At 32.3% G+C, this 27707-nt stretch overlaps 1 protein-coding gene across 1 annotated transcript; it reads right to left on the bottom strand.

The window, feature by feature from the left end:
- Nucleotides 1-27707, bottom strand: LOC132545900 (prominin-1-A-like). The gene is made up of 28 exons (XM_060209582.1): nt 27431-27707; nt 26065-26126; nt 25462-25670; nt 24904-25024; nt 24408-24474; nt 23564-23659; nt 22188-22387; nt 21584-21658; nt 21228-21291; nt 20669-20745; nt 19268-19350; nt 18434-18586; nt 17239-17371; nt 14734-14843; nt 13839-13923; nt 11506-11649; nt 10531-10629; nt 9829-9903; nt 9166-9219; nt 8723-8803; nt 8470-8538; nt 7280-7372; nt 6732-6874; nt 6266-6292; nt 5475-5684; nt 1922-1948; nt 1589-1624; nt 1-76 (listed from the first exon to the last, which is right to left on the bottom strand). The coding sequence occupies exons 1-28, from the start codon at nt 27705-27707 to the stop codon at nt 1-3; spliced, it is 2946 nt and encodes a 981-aa protein (XP_060065565.1).

Below are 27707 nucleotides of genomic sequence, written 5' to 3' on the forward strand. Positions count from 1 at the left end.
CTACCAATCTACTGCGGCGTACGCCTGGAAGTTTGGACCATTCTTTTCCGGTTCATCGGCATGACCCACTTTGTTTCTGAAAAGGCATTTTAAAACAATATTTTAGACTGGTTGATACAGGAGATAATGTGGACGATAGAAAAGCTTACAAATCATTGTGTCTCGTGTATCCTACATACTCCTTATTGTCTACAATTTATTATAATTTGTCATTGACCTCGATGTTGCACAATGGTTAATCTAAATAAAAAACTTTAAATGACGAAAAACACAATGGCACTGTAAACCCATGCCAACGGTTTCGACTTTACAGCTTGTGATATATTGATGTAAACAAACTTAAGCATAACTGAATTTCCTGTCACTGCAGATTGAAAGCATCACTGATTTGGCATTGCCACAGTTAAACCAAATATTTCTCAAGAAATTGACATTCATGTACTAACATTTTCTAACACTGAAAACATGATTACACTTAACCAACTAGATTATTTTGGCTTGTCAGTATGTGGAGCAAAATCTTTGGAATACCAGCAAACACACATAAAAAAAGACTTATATCTATCTGACATTTACTCAGCAATTAAATGCATCACTTTTAGTTTGTCACTTTCAGGGAATTATCATGGACACAACATGTTAAGATATTTCATAACAGAATGTAACTCATTCTTGTTGATAACACAATGTCCTTCATTTTGGACCAATGCGGTAATTCAACATGCATATCGTGCATTACGCATCCATTCTTTCTGACCTGAAGGTCATGTATCATGTCATGAGTGTATTTGTGCTTATTACCATAGTTGACTTAACAGAAAGAAACAAGTAGATGATCTTACAATATATAATAGTTCATTTCAAGACCGATCAGTGTTGAGAAAATATATATCAAAAGTGTGGAAGTGCTGAGGTTAGCATTAAATCAACACAATAATGTTTGTCAAATGAGAATATTCATGTTGAACAGTTAATTGTTGCTATCAACGTTCCGTGCATCTGGCCAATATTTAATCTTATCCACAAACTCTACTTGAAACTGATGTTAGTTTCAGAGGGCGACACTGCCACATCTTTGATAAGTTACACACATTAGTAATTACATGACACAACACACATGTTATCAATAGCATTAGGAAAACAATTAGAAATCATACACAATATGGTTAATATGTCATAAACGTGAACTGATTTCACAGTAATGTTAACAACAGGTACTAAATTATAATAATATCTAAGTAATCAGTTAACTGATACAAGTTATAATCATGCAACACTTCAAAATGTTAACATGTAACCCTTTCTTCCATCTTCTGTATTTCCCATACATCCTCCGAAATACTCTCCCAGAGACACACAAGATGGCCACCACAATGCAAAACCCTCTCAGAAACAAACAAGATGGCCACCACAATGCAAAACCCTGCCAGAAACACACAAGATGGCCACCACAATGCAAAACCCTCTCAGAAACAAACAAGACGGCCACCACAATACAAAACCATCCCAGAAACACACATTAAAGCCAACTATGCACAAAACACTTGTTTGAGTTCTTGTTAAAGTTCAGCAAGCAGGAACACAATACCTTTTAATTGGTTTGACAACATTATCAAAATGGAACCTGGAAAAAACATGACATAGTAGGTTTTGGTGAGTTACTTACTACCTTTGCAGTGTGTCATTGTTGTTTAGCTCTTTTCAATCGATCATTCTTTAAGTAACCAATAGCTGAGATACAATTGTACCGAGAGCTCAGTACTATACTCTATTACTTACCAGTCTTGTTTTACTATTCTCTTCCATACAGAATTAAAATCTTTAAATGCATTGAAAAATTGATTACATTAAACAGGGAAATTGATGATATTCATTTCTTGGGATGAAATCCATGAAATTGTTTAATATAAACATAACTCACCCTTTGAATACAGGTCTAGCATCATTTCTGTAAAGTTGAACAGGACATTTATCATTGAGTTTACTTGAAGACAAAACAATGAACATATACACCATAATGATATCAATAATACTAACTGACACTTTAATGATATCAATAATACTAACTGACACTTTAATGATATCAATAATACTAACTGACACTTTAATGATATCAATAATACTAACTGACACTTTAATGATATCAATAATACTAACTGACACTTTAATGATATCAATAATACTAACTGACACTTTAATGATATCAATAATACTAACTGACACTTTAATGATATCAATAATACTGACACTTTAATGATATCAATAATACTGACACTTTAATGATATCAATAATACTGACACTTTAATGATATCAATAATACTGATACTGACACTTTAATGATATCAATAATACTAACTGACACTTTAATAATATCAATAATACTGACACTTTAAATATATTATATGTAAATGTATATTTCAAGAGTTTTTGCTTTCTTATGACAAACATAAAAATAAACATAAAATACATTGAAAATAATGCAGCATATTGTTCCAAAATTATAAACAATATATATTCAATATTACTGATATCAGAATATATTTTTTAAAGGCATTATACATTTTTATAAAGGATATAACAAAAGATAAATTAAACATGCAAAAAGTAAAACGAATAGAACAAAAACACATAATATGAATAATGAAGTAATTGAATGAAAACAATTTCAACGTGTTTCAACCTGTTTCAATCAGGTTACTTGCCTTCATTCAAAATCTGCCCTGACGTGTTTTAAACCTAGCAATCAATCAGTTTAGAAGTAGATAAATTAATTTGACATTGAATGTGTATGTATGAAATAAAATTCTGCTAAAGCACAATTTTTCTTTTTATCAAACTTTTGACAAATGATTATACGTCAACAATTATTTATCAAAACTGATTTAGTGCCTACTTAGTAATGACTAATGTGCGTGTGTTGTATCAAGATTATGTGTGTAACATCAGGACACAACATAGTTATGTAAGTCAATGTCTCCTGTATTTACTACAGTATGAACGGATATTCTACATTTGCTCAATAAACAAAAATGCATATTTGGTATAAAACGTGATGCACATATCAGACAAATATTCAATAAAAACAAAAAATGAAAAATTTCTTGCAATTAATACTTATATCAAACAACATGTACTGCTGATAAACTTTCAAAAAATAACTGGAGATAATCACTGCCTGTAACAAATGAAAACTCAGCCTAAGAGAGCAAAACATTTCAGACTATCACTATAAGTTTTCTTAGCATTTCAACAGTTCGTTCTCTCAGCCTACCTCTTTAATATTCTTTAGGCATTTTAAGGTGATATTCTTTCAGCTAATCACAATGGATTTCTCTAACATAGTAAGGTTCTCTAAGCCTATCAAAGTGAGTCAATCAACGTGGATTCCTGTTAGGGTATTACAATGAAGTTCTTAATCAATATCACAGTAAGATTCCCTCAGATAGTCACAGTGATCACAGTGAAGATCTATCTGCACATATCACAGAAGAGTGTATTCTCTCAAAGGATAACTAAGGTTCTCTCCACCTATCATAGTGAGGTTATCTTTGTCTTTTACAGTAATAATCTCTCAGCCAATCACTAAGGAGTTTTTACAGTAACATTCTCTCAACCAATCATAGAGGACTTCTCTTAGCCTTTCTCAGTGTGATAATCTCAGGATATCAGCGTATTATTTTCTCAACCTATCACATTAAAATCCTCTCAGCCAATCAGAATGAGGTTCTCTCAGCCCATCACATTGAGATTCTCTTAGCATATCACTGTGGTGACCTTTCAGCTTTTTTATGTAGAAATTCTCTCGATCATAAAATGCTGTCTTTGTGATATTAAAATTATCTTGTTCTATCAAAATATTTTAAGCTACTCTATGATGGTCAATCCATCCTGTTGATCTGCTTTTCTAATCGGACATTCATAACTGACAAGTTGTTTGAAGAAGGTCACCAAGGTGACTTGTAAAATATAAACAAGAGACCTAGCAGCCTTGATGGTCACCTGAGATAAGCAATAATGAATATAAAGGTCAATGGAAAAGAAGCTTTCAATGTCGTGAAAAAGAAATTGTGACATTGATGATAGTAAGCCAGTGTCAATATATGCATACAATCAAAACTTTCATCTTATACTAATAAAGCTTACAAAGTTATTTCCACAATGTTATGCTCAAAAATACATTTTTTTCTACAAAATTATAGTAAAGTGAACTTCCTCTCCAATGTGAGAGTTATTTTGGTAATTAAAGCACCTCAAGATGCTTTCATCCAAGAAGAGCACATGCTTTGACCATACCTGGGTCTGGAGAAGAAGATTTTGGAAATCTGAGTTAATTTGACCCCATTTCGCCCTGCCTAACAGCCCCGGAGGGTCAGTCAGGATCAATCTATTCACACCATCTAGCAGTAACCCCTCATTCATAATCATAACCAAGTTTAAGATATTTCCAATGGAAATTAAACAAATCATACTCAAAAATCTATTTTTCCTATATAAACTATAGTAAACTTTACTTTGAAATTCATATTTTTGTAAACCACCTTAAGATGCCTCCATTCATGAAGAGCATTTGATTCTACCATATCTGGATGTTGAGAAGAAGTTTTTTGAGATTAGAATAAATTTTAACCTTTTGGCCCTGCCCTTCTGGCCCCCATGGGGTTAGGACCACATAATTCACTGTTTTGTTTTATCTTAGGCCAGGAAAGGTTTCTGCAAAATTTCAATGAAATCGGTTCAGGAGATTTTGAAAAGAACTCAAAAATGTTTATGGACACATGACGCCTGATGAAGGTGATTGCAATAGGTCACCATGAGACTTAATCTCAGGTGACCTAAATATAAACTGCTTATTCTGTAAACCATCGACTGAAATATGCCAATATATCTTAAGGTGTGAAAAATGTAAATGTGAAAACACTAGAAAAGTATTATTTTGGGCTATATGAATACAGAAATGTGCAAATTATATAAGATATACATATACTACAGGTCCAACAATACCCTTGAAATACATGTATCATATTTCAAATAACAAGAACACTTTGTACTCTTTATCACCAAAAGCGTACACTACAAAATAACTCAATGAGTAAAACGACAAATATGTGTCTGCCGTTTCTTTAAGATTGAACGGCTGCTTTTATATAAAAATTTCCCCAAAGCATAAGTCACCACTACTGCAATAGCTTAATAACAATACAAAGTTTCAAGTAATTATCTTGTATGGTTTCAGAGCACTGGTGGAACTGCCTTAGAGAAGATTTATTATGCCAAAGAATAAAACTTTAGTACAATAACAGAAATTGTATAATTATCTGAATAGGTTTTCATTAATTTTTCATATTTGCGGTTTATATATAAGCAGTGGGTAAATTATATATGTAGTATTAAATTACAAAACAGCATGGATTTCAAGCTTGGTTGCTGGACCTGTCATTGATAATCATTGATGCATGTAATTTGCTGGACTTACGAATTTTTACTTGTTGCAGAGGCAGGACGCGATCTGACCTTGTCAGATATGTGAGTAAATGCAGAGTGTGTGGATAATTTTTCATTTTGGGATTTGTTGCTGAGAGCAGAGGGTGGACGTGATTTGTTGTTAGCCGATCCTGGTTGTGAAAATGTATGTGCTATCTGATCATAGTTTGCCTCTGAGAAAGATCTTTGCTTAAGATCAGCACTATCAAGACTTGGGTATAGTTCTGATGGAAGTGGTGGTTGTGCAAGTACTGAATCTGGGGCAGGTGTATTTAAATCTGTATTGTTTGGTGAAGTTTCTAAAGGTGGATTTGTAGAACCATCAGATACAATGTAAACAGCAGTATTGCCAGCTGTGTTAGTGGTGTCACTGAAACAGTATGATCAGACACAACTGAAACTCTGTATCTACAGTTTGAATTCTGCTAATGTAAGTATTCTTTAACTTTACACAATGACTGGTCATTCGTTGTATTTGATCAACTGATCTTGAGTAAAATCTCATTTCTTTCATTAGTATCTCACGAAAGACTACTAATACTATATCATGGTATAAAATTTCTACAGTTGAACAACTTTGTCTTGTGACAAAAAAAAATTCATGATATAAGATTGTTTCCATAAAAATTCACCTATTCATGCTAAGAATGTCACAACCTAAATCATTTGTGTTTTAACAATAAACAGTAAATATTTGAAAGAGTTGAAATTTTGCTGTCAAATTGCCTCTTTGCTTAGAAAAGCATAAGTTAAATCAGCATGATAGTTAATATGTGGTCTTACCTTTTGAACTCAGCCAATGAATGTTTCCTGTAAGAAAAATTAAGATAACTTATCATATTGTACAATGGTGAGTATGCCATCTTATGTCATGTTTAAACAAAACATTTTACCTGACTTGGGAATTTTATAGATATACTCCTTTCCTGCTTCAGGAAATGTTAATTACACATCTTTATGAGATATATAATTTTAACAAGCTTTTTATTTTGAGAGTGGTCGAATGTAACTTTTGACCTTTACCCTAATGGATGACCATCAAAATATAACAGCTTTAATACTTGATTTGAAGCTGAATTTATAAAGCAGGCTTCATGAGATACCTTGTACACGAACCTTTTAATTTTACTATAGGTGTACTCAAAAATATATGTATGGATGAAGGCGTAAACAATCAACCCACCCATCACACTCTCACATTTTTCTAAGTGTAGTAGTATAGTCAGCGCAATTTCAGTATTTCACTTACTCATTGAAATCTGTATGGTCCTCCAGATTTTCTTCAGGTTCCAATTCCTGCATTCGACGGAAGTGTTTGGCAAGTTTGACAGCAAATATGATACTTGGAATGAAGAAAAATATACACCATCCCATGCCAAACCAAAATCCATTCTGTAACACCAGAAAAGTTTATCTAAAATGAAATGTTCTCCACCTACTGCAATAATATAAGAAATCATCAAGACCATTATGACTTACAGGTCAAAAATGATGGCCATTATGATCACTTTTGAACTGACATACATATTAATTTGAAAAACAACATAATTACAATACTTGTGTAACAAATGAGCAAATTCTGATATTTGAAGTGTAGAAGCACATACAGCTCTATTTAAGAAGTTTAACATATCCAGCTAAATAGTAATATAACTTTTGTTTATTATTCAAAAAAATTAAAGTGATATTGACCTGTCAATGTAGATAAAATTGACTCATACAGTTAACATCTGCAGCATGCAGCTGCATACATTGAAATATCCACATTAACATTGTACTGAGTTAAGTTATACATACCAAAGTATCCACAGTATATCCACATAAGGTTATAACAAACAAGTTGTTGTATAAATTCCATATAGGGTCACATTTCCCCAATTCAGATCTCAGCTGAAAAATAAAATCAACATTTGTTGACATTTATGGTTGACTCTTTTCTGTTTATTCATTTGATATGGATTGGTTTGTTTATAGATTGAGGTTTCTATCAAATACAGATAAAAAGCTAGCAGAAGGAAATGTCATTTGTCACATTATCATCAGGCACATATTTTCAAGAATCAGGAATAAATGTTTTCTATGGAAATGTAGCCTATGATTACAATCATTTGTAAACCTGAATATTGTACTATAATGATTAGTATGCCTTCAGCAAAAAATTTGAATCAGTGAAATTCAAAAATCAAAAATGAAAATAAAAACATCTTTCAACCTTATAGTGAATTTTTTTTTTTTTTTTTTAACCAATATTTTCATGCAGTTTTTCAAAGCACATACACATGACAATATAACATTTTCACAGCACACTTATCCATAGATCTTAATAAAAACATTAATATAAAAACTTTTCATATGAGACATTTATATACCATACACCTGTACATAGAAATTCATATCAACAATTAATACCTGACACTTGTATACAACCACTTGTATCAAGCATTTCATATATATTATAAATTCATAATTCATGATTTCAAATACACTGTGTGTTCATGTAAAACATGAACACTTCATGCACACCAAAGATCTGTAATAAAAGAGTTCATATACACTATACATCCATATGGAAACATTAATGATTTGATATCTTATACACATCAGTTCTGTTCACTGAAATATTCACCTCTATACATGATGAACATGTAAAGAAGTGTTCATACATACATATAAATAGCTCTCACACTATCATTCAATAAGCAAATACTTTAGAATGATAGTTATTTATTAATGCATTAATGCCTAAGATTTCAATCGATCCAACATGTCAGTTTAGAACAATGAAAGAAAACTAGGCATACTAGTCATGTGTTGTGGTAATTTGAAAGAAATTGGGTAGATACAATTTCTACTTGCATCACCATGAGAATAATATGGGTTTATTTGTACATAACTGATAATGACTCAGACCTCTACATAGAATAAAATGTCATCATGATTTAACATTTATTTAAGACTTGATTAAGTTCAAAAAGATATATACTTACAGCAGTGAAGAGTTTGCTAATGAAGGAATCAATGGTAGCAAATATCCTGTTTGCAAAACTAGATGCAAGCTGTAGAAAGAAAATCAAGTATATATTTAGTTCCCTTTCCAGAAAACATTGTACATTGTTAAAAGAATATATTGCTGAAAATATGTTTCTTCAATACATTGAAGAAAAGGAAAGCTATGAACATATGAACAACTGTTTAGAAAAGAGTATTATAGTGAAGTATTGACATAAGAAGATTACTGACCGAAGTGAGAAGAGATGAAGTGTTGGCTTGTATATATTGCTCCGTCTTGTTTAGGCAATCAATTACTTCATCTACCTTAGCCTGTAAAACAAAATCTTCCTGTTATCAATAGAGAATATAATTTTTCATTTATTTGATAACCCATTTTGCCTGCAACACTATACCAGCTTGACTGATTACCTTTTTTGTAACAAGTGATAAAAAGGGTATTCCATTCAAAAGAACAAGGTATTGCTGAATAGTATTAACCCCTAGAAACTGCTGATTGTTTAGTGACTGTTTCACAACTTTTGAATTTGATCAGTCAAAGGGAACTCAAATTACTGAGCAGAACTCACTACAGTATGTTAATAACATCAGATTACCTTTGGTCTTTTATAAATTCAATTGTAAAATACAGAACCTCCTTTTACTCAGACAAGGTAGAATAACCCATTACTTACTGCTGTGCCATTGACTGTTGCTTCCATTGTATTTAAGTCAGTTGTAAGATTTGCCTGAAAAAGATGAAAAAATAAAAAGTTGACAAAATGTGCCCCTGGCAAGCTGGTGTTAGTGACTATCAAGTAATCATGGCAAAGTTGAAATTTGTAAGAATTGGTATCCTTACATAACACGCTTGCTATAACACAGTTATCAAATGAAGATGAGTTACTCTGAAAATAAAGACTCTCTTTTTATGTATAACCGAGGGGAAGTGGTCTTCAACCAAACCATTTCCGTCTATGTAATAGTTACAGAAACACTAATATATTTTGAGGCTATTTTGTATTTCTTAGTCTTTACTGAAGCAACAGAATTGATCTGCTAACACAGGAATCTAAAGAAGTTTAACTTATTGTCATTGTATAATTGAAATGGTCTGCCAACTGTTAATTTATATATCATACTTGCGACCTTTTTTTAAATTTCTGCGGGGGCGATGACACAGGTTCTAAAACTTGAAGTCCCATGAAAAGAATTTACTGACAATGTTTTGACAAACAAGGGTTAGTAAGCTGTCTTTTTGGGGTTCAAACTCAATTTGGTCCAATAAATACACAGTTAAAGTCTTCCTTCAAAATAGGAAGGGATGGGAAGTGAGGGTATATAACTGTATAACATACCACAGCCTCCTGTAAGGCAGCCACTTCTGTACTCTGTATGCTATCCAGTGTGTTAGCATGATTGTTTAAGTTGACCTGCAAAATAAAAAACAAATCTAGTGTTAAAAATACTGATTATTAAACTTCATTTTCTTATAAAAATATGCAAGCATGGCAAATGACAAAGGGAAACCTACATTCAACATTTGAGACAATCAAAACTAGTAATTATAGTATTAATACTGACAAAATATTACCTGCCTTCAACTAGCTAATACAAACCCACAATGCAGTATAAATATGTATTTTTATCCTGTCACATACTTCATGCATAATATTACACAAATACACCTGATATATACATATGAAAACTAATATAACCTAAAAATTTATCACTTCAAAGAGCTGGCTTACTGCATAACATGTCAAATGCCAATTTAAGACTCCTGAATTTTAAATTCACGTGAGAGTATGTATTCTCTTTTTCAGCTAGATGTGCATATATTATCTTTCATAAAAATTCATAGTGGCTATAAAGCAGTCTATCAGAAATCTATGGGGCATTAACCACTTGATTCAGAAAAACATCTTTCAATATGGTTGAATATCTAAATAAAATTTGAGCACTGCACTTTTTAAATTATGTAGCTCTTCACTATTAAGAAAGCAAAACATGGTCACTGCAAAAATATGAACAATATGATATCTAATTTTATTTCTCACTTGTAGTACAGCTTCTCCACTGGAACCAGCTGTAGTAGCCAAAGTTCTCAAACTATCTGCAAATTCTGTCAAGTTAGTCTGTGTAAGGTCTTTGTTAAGCTAGATTGTATTAAAAGGAAATGAAATAACTGTAAGTACATTTTCAAAATGAACAATATAAATATTACACCAAATTCAGTCTTAACTTTAGGTTAACCATTAACACCCGATTACAAATTCATAGATACCAATCTTTTTATATGTGTACAGGATCAAAAGGCCTTTTGTCATGATACTACACAAATAGCAGTGCCTGTAAGTCATGACAAAATACTTTGCAAAATTTCAATTCACTACATCAGGCCAAAAATAATTTAATTAAAGTATATGTTTATTTAATTCTTTATCAGTTACCATATTCTGAAAACAAAACCATTACATTTTTACAAATTTACTATCATAACAAGAGGTCCAAGGGCCTTAATGATTGTTTGAGTTTTATTTGTACATGAAATGCAAATGTAAAATCGGCTTAACATAAAATTCTTATCTCATGTTAAAGATTCTTACAAAGTTCAAATTATACCAAATGGAAATTAAAGAAATAATGCTTCAAGCTGTAGTAAACATTACCTTATCCATGGGAAAAAATGTACGTAAGACTCTGGGGTCATCAAATTCATAATTTTGTTAAAACAACTAAAGATTTTCAACTCATAAAGTATATTTGATTCTACTGTATCCGGATCTTGAGAAGAATATTTCTTAAATTTGAGTCAATCTTAACCTGATACTAAAAATTGTACTTTATAGTTTAAAGTTATTTCCAATGGATATAATAAATTTTGCTCGAAAATGTAAATTATGCTGAAAAGAATAAATTTGCCAAGAACTATTGTAAATTGTAACCCCTCCCAGAGGGAATTGTGTAGCCCTGGAGTCATCAAATTCAAAAGTTTGGTACCAAAAGCAATAACATTGAAACTGTACAAATACCTCTGATTGATAGGAAGAAAAATCAATATCCACGGCTGTTTTTGTATCCTCCAGGTTAGATAACAGGTCTGGTGTCAGAATACTAATACTGGTGAAGTCAACAGCATCATCAATCTTATCCAGCTCCGACTCAATGTCAAATTCCTATACACAATAGGTATTAGTAAAGTATCAAAAAGAAGCATATCAAAAGCAGATGTGCATCATATTAAATTATAACAGTCATATATCAAATGATGATATTTTGTAAAATCCTTTGAGATAGCAGTTAAGTTAAACTTGTTGGTGAACTTTAGTCCCTGTGGTATATTATTGCACTGATCACCACATTTGAATGAAATAATTGAATTTTGATAACATTTACAAAGTTAATCAAATTATGAGATCACTGTACTTTCCAATTTATATTTTGAGATAATTTCTGCCTATTTTAATCTTCTTAAAATGCCTTCAAGATACAACACTTAAGGCCCCTATTAATGTAGCTTAATTGAATAGCTCACTGAGAGCTGCAACATATTTAAATGGCAAATTTATGTCATACTGATGTAGATCAAATAAGTAAGTAATCCTCCTTTCCTGCACAAGTCAATCTCCAAAATATATTTCCATTGGAAAAAACTAAAGAGAAAAATATATGAATATGGTAAAACTAATGGAAAATATTCCAGATGCTTTCATTTTTTCAAAATGCTGTAACATCACTTCTACACCTGTCATCCTCAAAGTTCCAAGGGTTACGATCATGAGCGCTGTGCATCTATTGATTGTACAGAAGAAAGTGGTTGAGGATGTACTCATGGGGAAGAAATGTTTACACAAAGTTATCAATAAACAGAATAATTTGAAAAGAATCTGTATCCTATTAAGAAATGTTGTAATTCCAAACCTTTATTGAATGTATATATATATATAAATAAGAGGGTTTAAGATGCATGCATATTTCTTAAGTCAGTAAGCACTTAAAAACATTAAGTTTTACTACCGATGAAGGGAAGGTGTGAACGACACACTTACTATAGTATTGAACAAAGTATTGATACTATTGTATTGAAGTATTCAAATAATCGAGTCAAGTATACAACGACCTCTGTGATTGGTCGGGGGCGGAGTTTAGACAACCTGAATAGTTGATCTGACATCCAATTTGTTCCGGTAGGCAGAGTTAATGTACACTATCAGTTACATAACAATTACTAAGTAATCGCTGGAAAAATGTCCGACGACGGCAACAGTACGCAAAATTTTCTTCGACGAAATTATGTCCGATATGAACGATATGGGGAATCCTGTTTTTGTACAAGGCGATGTGGTTGTGATGGATAATTGTGGATTCCATCACCATAGACAGGGAGAGCGCATTTTAAGAAATATGCTGAAAGAATATGGCGTGTCCCTGGTTTTTCAGCCGCCTTATTCCCCGGAATACAACATAACTGAATATGTATTCAATGTCATGAGACAGAGGCCTCGGGCGAATACCCGACATGTGTCAGAATTTCTGGAACTTGCAGTAGTAAATGCTCTAGATATTCCGCCCAACCAACTTCAAAGTTTTTTCACATGTTGCCGATATGTATAATTTTCGATGGAAAGATAAAAATAAAATAAAAAATATATGGGACCACAGAATTCCTTTATCTTTTAATGCAGTATGAATTATCGGCATATATCAGGAGGTCCCAGGTAAATCGTAATTCTTTGTTACATATAATAGAGCTTGGGCTTAAACCCAAATATTTTGAGCCAACCCTCCCCCCCCTTTCAAAAAAATAAATAAATAAATAAAACTAGTACAGAATGACTATATGACTATATTCACTGTTAAGATGTTATGAATTCTCCGGTCCAGTGATCTAACCTGTTGATATATATTTTGTACGTAAATTAGTTTAGTACTGAGTAACTTTCGTTTTCTCGTTGTACCATCGATGGAAAAGCAAGGTATCATTGGGTGTAGAACGAAACAAATGGGACAACCCAATTAGGTCTGATCTGAAGCCACCTGTGACTTGGACTCTTCCAATTAACCTCTCGTGACAGTCGAGTGTTTGTAAAATGCCGATGTCTGCACAGTATTTTTTCACCTGGCTCCACCCACAATCGATCTAGACTTGGCTCTGCCAATCAGAGAGCTTGTTGCATAAATTTAAGGAATTCGATTGGTGAAGTACTTCAGTACAATACTATCAATACTTTGTTCAGTACTACAGTACTTGAAACGTTCACACCTTCCCTTCATCAGTAGTAATGTGGAACGCCAGGGAAACTGCATTAAATGAGTTTCTTGTTACCGTTGAGTTTAAAATGAATTTTTATTTGTGACTACTTACTGTTCTATAGTTGTCTATCTGTGATGTGTTGACATAGGTATCAGCCTTCAAGGCAGCGTATACAGTCTTACTGGCTTGACAATCTCTGTAAAATTAACCCACATTTATTGGTTCAGATTAAAGGATTTAATTTAATCATGAAACACATGACTTTGATAAACTGTACTGGAGTTAATGTTCTTTGACCTTACTAAAGGTATGACACAGAAACACAATATAATTTTCAGATTAATGTCCAGTGTGCTGAATTAGTCAAGAACAATCATGTTGTCATGGAAACAGAGGTCGGTTTTTGCATGAGCACATGTTCATGTCTTACTGAACCTATTTACAAGTTCAAGATTTTAATCCGACGCAAACCTTTAGGTGAGTGTCATGTCAAATTACTGGGCAAGCTCAATGAATACAAATTCTAATTTTGTTTCCCTATATGAGAGTTTTCTAGCCAAGCAGAAGTTTTTGTGCATAATGAATTATTCATGTTACTTTTCTAATCATGACTGATAATGACACTACATTGGTGTTATAAATACTTGCTTTTATACTATACATGTACCTGAAGTTGCTGAAAAAATGCTACCTTTTGCAAATAATACTGATCATAATTCAGTTTCATCAAGACAAATATGTCTGAACATAAAACATACTTAAGCATTGCCAGTGAAACTCAACTTGTAACAGTAACTTTAACATTTCATAACATCATAGAGTTATTACCTACCATTACATAATTGGTGTAAGGATGTATAGATTCTTAAGACATTTAAAATTTGACCATCAATCAACATTCCATAACAGCTAGAATCACCAAGTTATCATCTGGTAAAGTTTTATTACACATCACAATATATTTCAAGTTTTTTTTCTTAATTTTCGAGTCTGACTGTACACTTACTTAAGAAACCCTGAGACAGGAATATCATAGGTAGAATTGCTGTAGAGCATATTTCCCAGCAATGATCCAGTTCCTCCATACATCTGTTTGTAGGCAATTTCATCAACCAACTACAATATAGCAGTCAATAAGGTAACCATTATGTTGTCTTTAACAGTAGGTTAAATGTTAAAACAAAGAGGTGATCATTATGTTGCCTTTAACAGTAGGTTAAATGTTTTAACAAAGAGGTGATCATTATGTTGTCTTTAACAGTAGGTTAAATGTTTTAACAAAGAGGTGATCATTATGTTGCCTTTAACAGTAGGTTAAATGTTTTAACAAAGAGGTGATCATTATGTTGCCTTTAACAGTAGGTTAAATGTTTTAACAAAGAGGTGATCATTATGTTGTCTCTCTCAGTAGGTTAAATGTTTTAACAAAGAGGTGATCATTATGTTGCCTTTAACAGTAGGTTAAATGTTTAAGCAAAGAGGTGATCATTATGTTGTCTTTAACAGTAGGTTAAATGTTAAAACAAAGAGGTGATCATTATGTTGCCTTTAACAGTAGGTTAAATGTTTTAACAAAGAGGTGATCATTATGTTGCCTTTAACAGTAGGTTAAATGTTTTAACAAAGAGGTGATCATTATGTTGCCTTTAACAGTAGGTTAAATGTTAAAACAAAGAGGTGATCATTATGTTGTCTTTAACAGTAGGTTAAATGTTTTAACAAAGAGGTGATCATTATGTTGCCTTTAACAGTAGGTTAAATGTTTTAACAAAGAGGTGATCATTATGTTGGGTTTAACAGTAGGTTAAATGTTTTAACAAAGAGGTGATCATTATGTTGTCTTTAACAGTAGGTTAAATGTTTAAACAAAGAGGTGATCATTATGTTGTCTTTAACAGTAGGTTAAATGTTTTAACAAAGAGGTGATCATTATGTTGTCTTTAACAGTAGGTTAAATGCTTTAACAAAGAGGTGATCATTATGTTGTCTTTAACAGTAGGTTAAATGCTTTAACAAAGAGGTGATCATTATGTTGCCTTTAACAGTAGGTTAAATGTTTTAACAAAGAGGTGATCATTATGTTGTCTTTAACAGTAGGTTAAATGTTTTAACAAAGAGGTAATCATTATGTTGTCTTTAACAGTAGGTTAAATGTTTTAACAAAGAGGTGATCATTATGTTGTCTTTAACAGTAGGTTAAATGTTTTAACAAAGAGGTGATCATTATGTTGCCTTTAACAGTAGGTTAAATGTTTTAACAAAGAGGTGATCATTATGTTGTGTTTAACAGTAGGTTAAATGTTTTAACAAAGAGGTGATCATTATGTTGCCTTTAACAGTAGGTTAAATGTTTTAACAAAGAGGTGATCATTATGTTGTGTTTAACAGTAGGTTAAATGTTTTAACAAAGAGGTGATCATTATGTTGTCTTTAACAGTAGGTTAAATGCTTTAACAAAGAGGTGATCATTATGTTGTCTTTAACAGTAGGTAAAATGCTTTAACAAAGAGGTGATCATTATGTTGTCTTTAACAGTAGGTAAAATGTTTTAACAAAGAGGTGATCATTATGTTGTCTTTAACAGTAGGTTAAATGTTTTAACAAAGAGGTGATCATTATGTTGCCTTTAACAGTAGGTTAAATGTTTTAACAAAGAGGTGATCATTATGTTGTCTCTAACAATAGGTTAAATGTTTTAACAAAGAGGTGATCATTATGTTGTCTCTAACAATAGGTTAAATGTTTTAACAAAGAGGTGATCATTATGTTGTCTCTAACAATAGGTTAAATGTTTTAACAAAGAGGTGATCATTATGTTGTCTTTAACAGTAGGTCTTTAACAGTAGGTTAAATGTTTAAGCAAAGAGGTGATCATTATGTTGTCTTTAACAGTAGGTTAAATGTTTTAACAAAGAGGTTATCATTATGTTGTCTTTAACAGTAGGTAAAATGTTTTAACAAAGAGGTGATCATTATGTTGTCTCTAACAATAGGTTAAATGTTTTAACAAAGAGGTGATCATTATGTTGTCTCTAACAATAGGTTAAATGTTTTAACAAAGAGGTGATCATTATGTTGTCTTTAACAGTAGGTTAAATGTTTTAACAAAGAGGTGATCATTATGTTGCCTTTAACAGTAGGTTAAATGCTTTAACAAAGAGGTGATCATTATGTTGTCTTTAACAGTAGGTTAAATGTTAAAACAAATTAATCTACAAATAAATATAGGTTTTGCTCCAATTACATCAAATTGTAGTAACCAGTTATTATGAAGTTTTTTAAGTTTCTGCTTTAACATGAAATAATTGAGCATGCTGATTTTACGAAAAATTATTCAAACTTATCGGGTCAAATAAGTGTAGTCAAGGAAATCATATGTTAAATGAGTACATTGGGGACAGAGCAGTGAATTTCATCCAGACTACTCATTCAGTCATTAGTTTCATCATCAGATCATTTGATATTTCTCAATCAGATCATGATTTGATTATTTTAATTGTGTGTTACCTACCCTGTCAAGGTCTGTCATTTCTGCATCTGTGAGTGGTTGACAGACAAATCTTTCCAAAGGTGCTCCAATAAGGTAGGTAAGAGAGGTCAATAACATCAGCAGTGAAGAAAAAATGAAAACAAATCCAACCGACCTGAAAAATACAGTTCAATTACAAACAAACCTACAATTGTACAGCCATCTTAGGGCCCCACATGGCTCAGTTACAAACTACACAGCTGAGACATATGCAAACTTACAGACTGATACAAAATGCACAGCTTAGACACAAATCTACACAAAATACACAGCTCAGTCAGAAACCTACCGACCTGTACAAAACACACAGCTCACTCACTAACCTACAAACCTGTGCAATACACAGCTCTGTTACAAATCTACAGACCTACATAAAACACACATCTCAGTTACAAACATACAGACCTTTACAATACACAGCTCTGTTACAAACCTACAGACCTGTACAAAATACACAGCTCAGTCACAAACCTACAGACCTGTACAATACATAGCTCTGTTACAAACCTACAGACCTGCACAATACATAGCTCAGTCACAAACCTACAGACCTGTACAAAATACACAGCTCAGTCACAGACCTACAGACCTGTACAAAACACACAGCTCAGTCACAAACCTACAGACCTGTACAAAATACACAGTTCAGTCACAAAAATACAGACCTATACAAAATACACAGCTCAGTCACAAACCTACAGACCTGTACAAAACACACAGTTACAAATCTTACAGACATATACAAAACACACAGCTCTGTTACAAACCTACAAACGTATACAAAACACACAGCACAGTTACAAACCTTACAGACCTACACAAAATACAATCTGGTTACAAACCTATCGCCCTAAAGAAAATATTTCTAAGTGACAAAATAATGCTGCAATTCGATAAAAAAAACTGTGAGAATAACATTAACTACACTCAATGTAGACAATTAATTATGCCGTCTTTTTTTTTTGGTGCAACATTCACTTTTCTAAATCGGAAGTCTAACAAAATAATAACTATTCACCTTGGCTTTAAATGTAGCAGTTGTAATAACTGAAGTTATACCAGATGATCCATCTGCATGAAAGGAATGCTTGATCAATCATTTATAATTTTTTTTGCAAACTGAAAGTCAGTAGGCTGAATCACGAGTTTCTAAACAGTAAGAAAATAAAATACTTACGCCATGAACATTTGTCCTCCAGAGTTTGACATGCATCCTCGTTCAGTTGGTACAGTGTTGCTATCATAGCCAATCAAAGCAAACACAAGGCCTAGTAGTTGAAGGACAACAACAAGCAGCACAATGCAAGTCAAACCAACACCTCCATACCATCTGCAATTTTAATTTTAATTATCATCATACCATGATAAGTTATGGCACACTGTTTTGAAATTATAATGGTATTATGATGATTTTCATTTTTTTTTTTTTTATACATTTTTTAAATATTTTGATACAATTTTTTCAGCTACCCCTAACTACAAATAATAACTGTGTTTCTCTAGAGTGTCATGTTACTACAGTAGTCAGTTTATTGGTGTCAATCATATTTGTATCCCCATTATAAAAAGATATTGGAAATGAATGTCATCGCCTATAGTGTTACATTGTGTATATAACAGAGATGAAAGTGGCTGGCATTGGAAAAGGCGGAAATCCGCCGATCGGCGGAAATTTTTCATCTCTGTTGTAATTCAACTATAGCTTTCAAACGTTCGACCGATGTAAGAGTTATCTTCCTTCGTATTATCAATTTGACAATACTGGAAACTTGGTGCACGTAATTGCTCGATGTTTAATTTTACAGTTTATAAGGGCATATAAATCGAAGGATTTAAGAACGGAGTTGATGAAGATTGCTTAAAAATAAAATGCATCATCAAGACATACCTAACCCCCCCCCCCCACCACCCCTGAAATTTTCTCACCGGATTTGCATCGATCTCAAAAATGACCAAATTTGTCACGAAAAAGGCGGAAATCCGCTGATCGGCGAAAATTTTTCATGCTTACCTGTACTGATTGTATGTTCGTGCTGTGGTCATATATGTTGAGAAGTCGCTTAGTAAAGCATCAGAGTCAAAAGATGACAAAACCTGTGGAAAATACAGGAAAAAATATAAGCCCCCATTAAAAAGGATTTGTTACTGAGTAACAAAGTATCACTATGAAGTGTTTAAAGGACAGATCTGTGTGAAAAGGCTGGACTTCTTTCCCCAAAATATGGTCAGTATTTTCTCAGTTTCACCAAAGATGAAAGTAAAAAAGAAATGTTTTATCAATGTAGCAATGATTTTATTTTCGATACATTGATTTTTTGTGATGTTTGTCCTTCCTTGAAATTGTGAAATTCATTCCTGATAAGAACTGCTTCCCTTTAAATTGACTATGAAATACACTACGCCAATCAATAAATATTTCTAATCATGTTAAGTGATGAATATTGATATACATTGCTGCTCTAATGGAAATTCTATGTTGAATAAATACATATTTAATACAGGTATTGTAAGCTTTGAAACTTTTTCTATATATTGAATAATGAACGTATCAAAAAGTTAATGGGAAAATTTATAGCCTATTTCAAAAGTTTAAAGTTTCCTGTAAATATTGAAATAGATCTGAAGAAAAAAACTGCATTTTTAGTTGAATTATAATGTTTTTTCATCCTGAACCAGTTAACTGCCTCTTGAATTAAGGCATTAGTTATATCATTTTATATTTTAATCAATTTTCAATTGCTTCCTATCATTGCATCTTAACAATATGTCATCAATGCTATTTAAAGCATAAACTTTAAACACTTTAACAATGATTTTCACCATGTATATGCAATTCTGCACAAGTTTGAACTTGAAACTACACCTTAGATCAAAGCTTAGAACCACCACTGATGAATATTAAAATCTAAATAGAATTACTGATATAATGTAGCATGTATAAACCAGAAAATCATAATTATTCTATCATTTTAATTTGGATTATTCACCAGTTTTCATGAAACTTAAACATGAAAAAAATTCTGAAGTCATATTCCAATCTTGCAAACGAACGGAAACTTTCCAAACTTACACTTTACTGAGATGTTACATAATATGAAACTATTAAAGAGTCACAGGTTAAGTACAATCAAGACAGGCTTAGTAAATTTTGGATGATGGATAATTTTCATGTTATTTGATTAAATCTATCTTCAACTCTCTTTAATTACAAAGCTACTCACAATGCAGTTCAACCAGTCTCTCATAAAATTATGATCTTTCATTTTACTAAATGTGTACATAACTCAAGGTTCCGAAAAAGTAGAATGAAATTAAAGCTTATATAGTACTCCTAATGTATATATTGCAGTAAAATTGAGCATGGTAAGAAAGCACAAAAAATTATATCATTCTTACATCACTTTATACTTACAGAGGATCTCACTGAAGATAAGGAATCGACGATAGGGTTGACCAGATCGGAAAACTCATCAATCTTGTCTTTAATTGCTTAAAAAGGGACCACAAAGTTTTTTTCTTTGTAGATATATAACAAGAATCAGAAAATTTAATTACATTTCTTTACCGTGTGTAAGAACAGGAAAAAACACATGCTTACTAATTGATCCAACCTGAATTGAACCCTTGTTCATAAGATAATCCATGGCTTTATGTTGATTAAGCAGGAAGTTCCATCAGCTGAGTGTCAGAGACAAAATTTAACACTATGTATTAGCCCCACTAGCCAATTCCTTTTAACTGCCATGCTTTTCTTGATCTTCAAATATCAACTCCTGAACTTTTTTTAATTCGTGGGATTTCAATGGACACTAATGTGAAATTTAGAAGAAGGAAAATACATTGAAACTGCTGAGCGATTGACAGACCAAATCTATCACTGTAATCATATCTATGAGCCTCTGACCCACTCCTTTTATTACTATTTAATAATGTATTCAAAATAGTATTGGACTTAGAGCAGTCATACTTACTTGCAATTGTGCTGTTAGTTTCATTGTGAACTCTCCATGGAATTTGCCAGAAATCTTCTTCAGCCTGACAAAAACCATCATACATTGTTTTACAATTTTAGTGTTATGACAAGGTATGGAAGGATCACAGATCCAACAAACATTCTGAAAGTATCACTACTGCAATAAAATAATATCACTCAAAATCTTAAATCACAACAGATCCAAGTTGTTAAAAATTAAGATGAATCTTTTCCCTTCTTCCCCTTATCCTAATCCCAAACCAGGCAGACTGACAGTCTCCTCTGTTTAGAAGGGGACAATTACAAAGTTAGTTGTATTACACAAGTATAATTGTTACACAGAAAATTACTTACTTCCAGAACTTTAGAAGTCATATTGGCATTTTTTATATCATCCGCTTTAGAGAGTTGTGAGGAGATGTCTGGCAGCTACAGAAAAAAAAGGATGAAGCCTCTGCAATTGTTTTAATTTGTTGAAATCGTTCATTATATCATATATAGATCTATATGAGATGAAGCAGCAATTTTTTAACGAAATTTTTAACTGGTGCCAAGATTGCAACATCTTCTACATGAAGTGGTTTCGTCAATATTTGTAGTATGTGTGATAACAATATTGACACTATAATGTGCAAGCTACCAAATATCAACTTCTACACAACAATGAGCAAATTCTATAGAAATATGTAATGTCTTCCCAATATTTCTCTGTAAATGCAGAAGTCCAAGATAAACAAAAATTTTGAGAAAAAAAATGCTAAGGAGTAAAAAACATATACCCAGGTAACCACTTTCTTATAATGTTGTTTTAAAAAGCAAAATATCAAATGTTTATCAACATACAAACAGTGACTTAATTGCCAGCTAAATGACAGCAATATTGACCCACATTCATGGCATATTGCATGGTCAATGATTAATTTGATTGCTATCAAAATGACAGTCATATATAACTTACAGAGTTTGCATTCATATCAGTTGCAAGGCTGGTGGTATCAATGGCATCACATGCAGCCTGTATAGAATTACAGCTGGACAAGGTGGTATCAAGGCTTGCTTTAAAATTTGTTAGAGCTGTACTCAAATCACTGAAGGCTGAGTCTACTGCAGCCAATGAGGTATTAACTTGCGCCAGGTCTGTTGTAGCATTGTCAGCCACTGAAATTGTGTTAAACTTACACTAAAATATAAATAGCAATGATCGTGGCATATTTCATACCAAGGTGCAGTAACAAAGTTTTGAATGGTCCAATAAAATCATAATCTCATCCTCTACATGAGTAAATTAGGATTACAAAATATATATACAGAAAACATGTATGACTAGTAAAAAGAATTCCACAGAAGTGGATGTGTTGCCTACCCAGCAAGGTTTCTGAAGATGAGTTTTATGAAACAATAGATATTCAGTGTACATACAATTTGTCCATTTGTTTGAGATGTGATGAGTGAACTTGCAGATTAGATAGTGTCAAACGGAAATGTATCCCGAGAATAGATCTGTATATCAAAATTACATGCAGAATTAGAATTTAAAAAAAATATTGATTTGCTCTAAATACGACAGGAACAGGGACAACCCACCTGAAAAGCAATTTCAAACAAGCCCCTTTGGTTAAGCATTGCATTAAGTTTGAGTCTTCTTGTCCAAAGAAAACTCAAGTAATAACAAAAATCTATATTCTTTTTGAAACTACAATGACACTGACCTTTGACCTTGAAAGCAATACCAAACAAGTACCTTTTGTAAGGTTATTGTACAAAAGCAAACTTTCTATTTAAAGTATCAGTGATCTTGACCTTTGATCTTTGTATGTGAAAAGCAATCCCAAGCAAGCCTCTTTGGTAAGGAAGCACTGCATAAAGTTTGAGTGTATTTTTCCAAAGAAAACCAAAGCTATTGTAGGAAAACCAATCTCCTATATATGGTAACACTGTCCTTGACCTTTGAAACCTCAAAAGCAATCCCAACGAAGCACTTTTGGTAAGGAAGCACTGTATGAAGATTGAGGTAGGTCAGTCAAAGTGTGCTTAAGTTATCACAAAAAATCAATTTCCTATTCATAGTCATAGATCATGGCCTTGACCTTTGACCTTTGGACCTGAAAAGCAATCCCAAGCAAGAACTTGATAAGGAAACATTGTATGAAGTTTGAGGTAGATTGGCCAAAGTGTACACAAAAATATTATATATACCTCACATCATTTAGAGCAGACAAATAATATTAGATGAGATAATCTAAAATGACATTTATCACACAATGTACCACTTATTTTCCTACACAAGTGGAGTGTTTGTGTCTGTATCAAAGAATAACATCATTATATGCTTACATCCCACAAGTGTGTAAGCAGTTTGAAAGCAGGCATCTAAACCCGAGTCCACACCTATTGCATCTCGGAGTGGTACACCTAACAGGTACCCTACACCTACAAGGAGAAAACACAGGCATTATAACTCACAACTATCTACAAAATTCCCTTTTACATTTTTTGAAATATTAGCAAATTAGCAATATGCAAATTTATTTTCAAAACATCAACAAGTATTAAAAATCTATGGTTTGAAATAGAACAAGCTGATGGCTTTTTTTGACAAAATTTACAAATAATATACAGCAAATCAAAGATCTGTTTTGTGTGATTTCTTCTGCAATTATTCTGGTACAACAAGATCTAAAATATTCTGTATAAATTACACTCTTACTGACCAAAATATATAGAACACAGTGCCAAATGTATTGCCTAAATTAAACTCTTACTGGTATTCAAAACACAACTCCAAAATATTGTGTCAATTACACTGACTAATTGACCAATGGAACAGTATTTTTGTTTTGAATTGTCTACATATTTACATGTATAATTATTTCTTGATGCTAGCACTGCAACATAGGATCAGTTTTGGAAATTCACCTGATTTTGTCAGGTCAGCCGCATATTCGCCAAACTATAAATTGATAATAAGGTTTTTTTCCTAAAAAACCCTTTAAAAACAATGTCAACAATGATTTTTAAGGCTTTAACCAGATATTATGTGACAAGTCATTGACAATCTTTGTTTACTGAGAGTGATAGAGAGGACTTATGTGTTATGATTATAATGGAGATTTGTTCAAGATTGATGATTCAATTTGCAATAGATGATGTCATTCCCAGTTCGTGTATGAGATCTTACTATCTAAATCTCGCTTGACGACATCTGTAGTGAAGTTGAAATTGTCTTTCACTAGAAGCTCTATTTGCTGAAAATAACAAAAAGACATATGCCTATTTAAGTTTCCATAAATATAAGAAAATATGCAGGAACTAATTGGACCACATTTTTTACATCAAGTCTTAGATGATAAATTATAAATGCACAATATAATTTGATAACTGTTACACATAGCATACCTGCAAACAAGTTCAAATTTTAACAAATCTTTAAAATGATTATTACAATTTAAGATGTTTACAAACAACACTCTATCATAATTCAAAACAACTAATTTCAGACCTTGCAAGGGTCCCTCCTCCAATGCTTGATTATACTTAATATAAAATGTCTCCTTTCTACAAAAGTTATCTGGAGTGTTGAGTATTGAAGGAGTAGCAGTAGTTCAGATAAAGAAATGTATCATTCATATGACAATGTATGTTAACAAACCATGTAAGACATGTATGCTACTTACATCAATTGTGGCATTTATAAATGTAAACAGGTCATCCACAGTATTAGCAACACTTGTGTCTAGGGTATCCACAGTCTTTGTAAACTGGTCATTGGAAATGAACACACATGCCATTCCAGACCTAAAATGAATGTAAAATGAAACTAGAAGCCCCTTATAAGTCATTTTCAGGCAGGTTATCATTTCAGTTACTTAAACTGGTGGCTTCACTGAACATCATTCAGAAAGCCTGACACATACTATCTGGAATTATTAAGGCTTTAATAGCCAGAGGACACAACCACAACACTGTTCAAGGTCTCAGCTTCTTCCAAATACAAATCTTGTGGGTGGAAATCAAACCACATATACCCTCAGATATTAAACAAAGGGACAACTCGTCTCTAAAAAATTATGATACTCAAAAATTTTGCAGCAAAAGCCAAACTAACTTGTTTAAAGATTAACAAAACAGTATCTCAAGATTTTATCAATGCAAAAAGAAATATTTACACCACAAAGAATTTTTTAACATATCAAGCACAACAAAGTAATCACACAGAAATTTATCAGACTTACGCTGTGAAAATGATGACTATGAAAAGGCACACAACATAAACTTTCCGCCGACAAGAAGACTCGGCATCCTCCCTTCTCTGCATCATTTTACCACCACAACAACCACAGCAGCGACAGCAACAAAAGCAGCATCCAATGAGAGGGAACAGTATGATGAACAGTAATCCTATCACTATACATGTAACATACCCTGCAAACTGAGAAGCGTACTGAAAGGAGAAAACACAATAGGTCATTAATCGATCAATAAGATAGTAAAATTTATCGAGAAAAGCAGCTAGATCAAGTCTAACATAATATATGTAACTGCAGCATGTAATTGCTTTTATTTTCTAGAACATGAATATTAATTAGATAAGATCAAAACACTCCAAACTATTACAGGGCATCCTCTGTATATCAGAGCTGCATGGTGATCAATTCATTAAGCTATAAAGTCAAAGCTTGTCATTAAGAATTGTGATGCGACTGACTTATATGTTTTCCAACAACATGCAAGAATTAAATAAAGTTCCCTTGTCATGTGACTTATTTCAAGTGGAAACATATTTAAGTACAGATCAAGAATTTCAAGTTCACAACAGCAATGTATAAAACACTTACAGATTGCCAATTGCTTGAAACATCATCCATAAGTGTACCATCCATCACTTTATCAACAGCTTCTATAAATATTTATAACAAAACACTGGTTTTCAACAAAGATATAAAGACTGTAAGAACCTATATTATTCACCTACCGGTCAAAATGCTTCCTCCCCAACCCTCCTTATATTTTTTTTTTTTATAAAACTGTTATAATAATTGATTCTTAGTATTTACTTCATAAAGACTGTAGGAACCTACATTATTCACCTACAGGTCAACATGCTTCCTCCCCAAATCTCTTAATCTTTTTTGGGGGTTTTTTTTTTGCAAAAATGTTTTAATAATATGAATCCATTCTAGTATTTACTTAAGTATTGATCTGTCATCAGATGACAGTCATCATAACTGACAGAACATATTGTCTGCTAGTGTGATATGTTTGCCAGCAAAACTCAATTATACCAACTGTAACTGCCATACAAGAATGATAATGATTTTACATTCAATAGAAGTTAAAAGTAAGTTTATTTAAATAACTAACTGTAGTTCTTTTGAATAAAAGAGCTATCTTGACAGCACAATTATCATGTCATGAAGTCATTTACTATGTACTTATTATTTGACTAATTTCACGTATGACCACTTTTCTGTGTTTAAGTTCTGACCAACTGTGGTTCATAATGTCAAAAAACATTTACTGATTTTGAGATAAAGTATGATACATATGTATCTTGATTTGAAAAATTTGACTATGACATGTGACACAATAAGCATAACCATTGGTTGGTTGACTTTCGTTTGATTTCAATTTATCATCTCATAAAATGGAGACCATTTAAATGATCAAATGTTGTATCATACATGTAATCTGTGTCCTTGGTGATTACGAGCAAGCTTGATTTGGAGCTTCTTCAAGACGTTTTACCAAATTACATTTTTTAAAGTGAAAGTTTGTGATGTTGATCAAGAATATTATGATAACATTGTGATGTCATATTACTGAAAAACAGGTTATGCCATTATTAACAACAAATGCACTAACTGAAAAGTTAAGGACTTGTGTTATTAAACTCCTTATAAATAAAACTTGGTAACTACATAATACTTCTTGATATCAGCTAGGAAGTCAATGTTGTCATTTTCAAAGTAGAGTTGAATAATATTTCATTAAATGTATAAATTTGACAAAATATACAATGCAGAAACCATACAATACTGAAATATTAGTTCTATTGTTCATTGGTTAGTCAGCGAGTAGCAAATTATGTATTTCAATAAATCATTCATTAACAGCACATATTTTTACAATAATATTTAAGTACTTATAGACATTTAATGATTTAATATGATTGTTGAAAATCTAAATATCAAGCAAATTTACCCCATGGAAAGCCTCCTGGAAAGCATAGATTAACAAATCCCTTGGCCATGCTATTTAAAGTGGTCAATCCACCATCAGAGTAGGACAAGTCATCTGCTTTATAGTCAACAGTGGACGAAGAGCTAACCCAAGTGATGGTGCTATTTTCATCTGCTGAATTGCCACTGTTATCCGAGATAGTTGCCTCCGATATTGTAGGATCTGCAGTGTGGCGACCCACCACTATTTCCACACATAGCAATAGCACAAATATAATTGTTTTATTTATTAATTCCAT

The sequence above is a fragment of the Ylistrum balloti genome, unplaced genomic scaffold (assembly GCF_031769215.1).
Source record: "Ylistrum balloti isolate Yb309-2 unplaced genomic scaffold, AGI_CSIRO_Ybal_v1 Utg369862, whole genome shotgun sequence".
Taxonomy (NCBI): Eukaryota; Metazoa; Mollusca; class Bivalvia; order Pectinida; family Pectinidae; genus Ylistrum; species Ylistrum balloti.

What these genes read in the sequence shown, in the direction of transcription:
- LOC132545900 (XM_060209582.1), bottom strand. Translation starts at nt 27,707, where the DNA reads ATGGAATTAATAAATAAAACAATTATATTTGTGCTATTGCTATGTGTG. An exon ending in TTATAAATGCCACAATTGAT is followed by an intron (nt 24,475 to 24,903) that starts GTAAGTAGCATA and finishes TGTTATTTTCAG; the next exon opens with CAAATAGAGCTTCTAGTGAA. An exon ending in GGAGGACAAATGTTCATGGC is followed by an intron (nt 17,372 to 18,433) that starts GTAAGTATTTTA and finishes TGTATTTTTCAG; the next exon opens with GTCGGTTGGATTTGTTTTCA.